Genomic DNA, 2902 nt, shown 5'->3' on the forward strand with positions numbered 1-2902 from the left:
GGGAGCTCCAGTGCCGCGATCCAGAGGGTCCACTCTCGGACGTTACCTTCCCGGTTGTCACAGGCTCGGTGATTCTCTATGGAACTTCTAAAGATAGCCAAGTTTCATCCATCTCGGCAGTCCTGTAAATCATGAATGGCGTGGCAGTCGAGAATGTTTCTCAACTGGTGGGTGTCTCATCAGACAGGATTCATAAATTTATCTTACCCTGGGTCCCCTTAAATGCAGATCCATACTTTTTTCTCTGTTCATTGTTTTAAATGAAGGAACTGCAGCTCTGCAGAAGGAATTTCCACTGTTGACGAAACACCAAAAAATGCTAATTTTCAGATTCACTTATCTATTCCAAACACAGACAAACCCAAAATCAATATTACCTTTAGTAAAATCTAAGAGAAAACTGAAGAAAAATCAGGATTGAGATAGAATACAGGCATTTCAGGAAAAAGTTGCAGTAACAAGATTCTCATGCATCCTCCTCAGTATGTGAAGACAATCTTCCTCCGAAGGAGGTTTCCGATGGTGTCTTTGATCTCCTCAGTCCTGAAACAGTAGATAATGGGGTTGGCTATATGGGGCAAGTAAGAGTAAAGGCAAAGAATCAGGAGATTGATATCAGGGTGTATAATGAGTTTGACATAATTGGCGATGTAGACGAAAACTCGCGGGATGAAGTAGAGGCTGATGATCACCAAGTGTGTGGTGCACGTGTAGAAGACCTTCTGCCAGTTACTGGAAGAGCCGGAAAAGTAGATCATTTTGATGATAATGATGTAAGACAAGAGAATGATAGCCAAAGGGATAAGGAGGATGTACATGGCTACAATCAAAAGGATCTGTCTTGTGCTATTGATATCCCCGTAAGCCGAACGCATGAGAGTCGAACTGGAACAAAAACAGTTGTAGATTTTGGTCTGTTTGGGGAACGGAAGTTGTGAAATTAATGAGGGATTCACAATGACTGAGATGGCGGCTAAGAGCCAGCTGACATTGCAACTCATAACGGTGACTCTATGGGTGATTATCGAAGAGTATCTTAACGGTTGACAGATGGCCACACAACGGTCTCCACCCATCAGTGTGAGAATGAACCCATCCAGGATTCCCAACCAATGGATGAGAAACATCTGCAAGAAACATTCAAGGAAAGACATTCTTCCAGCGTCAAACCAATACTTGGCAATAAATTTTGGCAAGGTGATGGTGTCAAAGAACAAGTCAGACAAGGCCAGGTTGCCAATGAAGATGTACATGGGTTGTTGTAGGTGATGGCTTCCAAATATCAGAAGGATGACGGCGCCATTAGCTACAAGTGATGCGTTATATATGGTAAGCATGACAAAAGAAATTGCAAGGTTATATTTCTCTGGGACTTCTGAAAACCCAACTAGCTCAAAGTAAACATTTTGGGAATAATTTGCCATTTGAAAATACCTGAAAAAGAAAAGTAAGAAAAACAAGGATGGTTCATATAGTAATGTGTGAGGAACAAGAGAAGACAATGCAACACATAAATCATCATACATGAGATCTCCAGGTTTGGAACTTTACCGATTTCTAAACCAAAGGAATCGTGGTCACTCGTGGTGCGCCAAAGCTATCATTGGGGTGTCATGTTAGAGGTGCCTCGATGGGTCACTTTGGGTTCAAGTGATTCTAAGATAATTTCCTCAGGGGGACAGCTCTATGTTGGCCTCAATGCGTGAACACCTACTGTTTGTATGCTAAGTGTGAGACTTATAGATCTGTGGGGCTGAGGTGTTGGTATTAACAGAGTTATTTTTAAACTACTGTATAATTCAGTCAGTATGTTTTGTAACAATAAGGTTGCAAAGGTCTTGAGACGGCTCACTGGTTTTACCTATCATGAGATGTTTCCTGTGTGGTACCTTGATAATGAAACACCTTTTTATAGGCCAGATGAACCAGCTGATATTATTTGTCACTAAGTGGCAGGATTGGTTTCTAATTACTGAAAGATCTCAGCCGGTGTCAGGACTTTCCAGCGCTTTTTGCTCCACTCTTTCTTTATGTGTTCAATACTTTTTCCTTGCGTCAATTCTCATTATTACATATAATTTATGGACATCTATGGTGATTTCTTTGCCGGTGTGGATGGGATGATTATTACCAACATCTGGTGAGAATTTCATGTCAATAGCAGCTTTAGAAACAGATTTGCTTGGAAAATTGGTGATACATTCAATACTTATTTCACCCACTGTATGTATGCTGAGGGTGAGACCTGTAGATCTGTGGGGCTGGGTTGTCTGAATTTTGAAATCCATTGACTGCATATTGGGGACAGGGCATCACATCAGACCCTAAGCACATAATCATCAGGAATGGCTTTCTGCATGGTATGGACTAAAGTTGTCAAGTGCATTATTGTGGCAAGTTATAGTGGTACATACTTCTAAAGAAATGTGGAGTTGTACTTGGACTGTGCTATCAATGGGCTGCTTTCTGTGCTACGAACAACTGTAGACACCATGCAAGCTACAAAGTATGCAGAGGTCCGGTGGATTCGGGCAAATGTTATTAGCTTTCTACTTCCATTCAGCTGATCCCATAAAATGAGAGTGTAACCCCAAATGTTATACCTTCATAGAGATCATAACCGTAAAGTGTGTACCACTCCAGGAGATGATAACGACCAAGTGTCCACGTCTCCTGTGATAAATGATTTTGTCTTGTTTGCAGTAAAAAGTGTCTCTACATTCTTTTGGGAAACAGAACATTCCATCCTCATATGTAACGGTCAAATATATGTCTGTTCAGGATTAAACCTGGACATGAGTACAGATCATGTAGCAGATGTGCAGCGCCCGCTAAGGCCGGGGGGTACTCGGAACCGGGCCGGTCAGTTCTTCAGGAGAAGTCACAACAGCAGTGACCCGGT

General features: G+C 41.9%; 1 protein-coding gene across 1 annotated transcript; it reads right to left on the bottom strand.

The window, feature by feature from the left end:
- Window positions 1-479: 479 nt before the first annotated feature.
- LOC141051433 (olfactory receptor 1D2-like) lies at window positions 480-1424 on the bottom strand. Its single transcript, XM_073548364.1, has one exon. The coding sequence runs from the start codon at window positions 1422-1424 to the stop codon at window positions 480-482; it is 945 nt and encodes a 314-aa protein (XP_073404465.1).
- Window positions 1425-2902: the final 1478 nt, after the last annotated feature.

Source organism: Dendrobates tinctorius, unplaced genomic scaffold, assembly GCF_039654945.1.
Source record: "Dendrobates tinctorius isolate UK_male_01 unplaced genomic scaffold, ASM3965494v1 ptg000157l, whole genome shotgun sequence".
In the NCBI taxonomy this organism is placed as follows: Eukaryota; Metazoa; Chordata; class Amphibia; order Anura; family Dendrobatidae; genus Dendrobates; species Dendrobates tinctorius.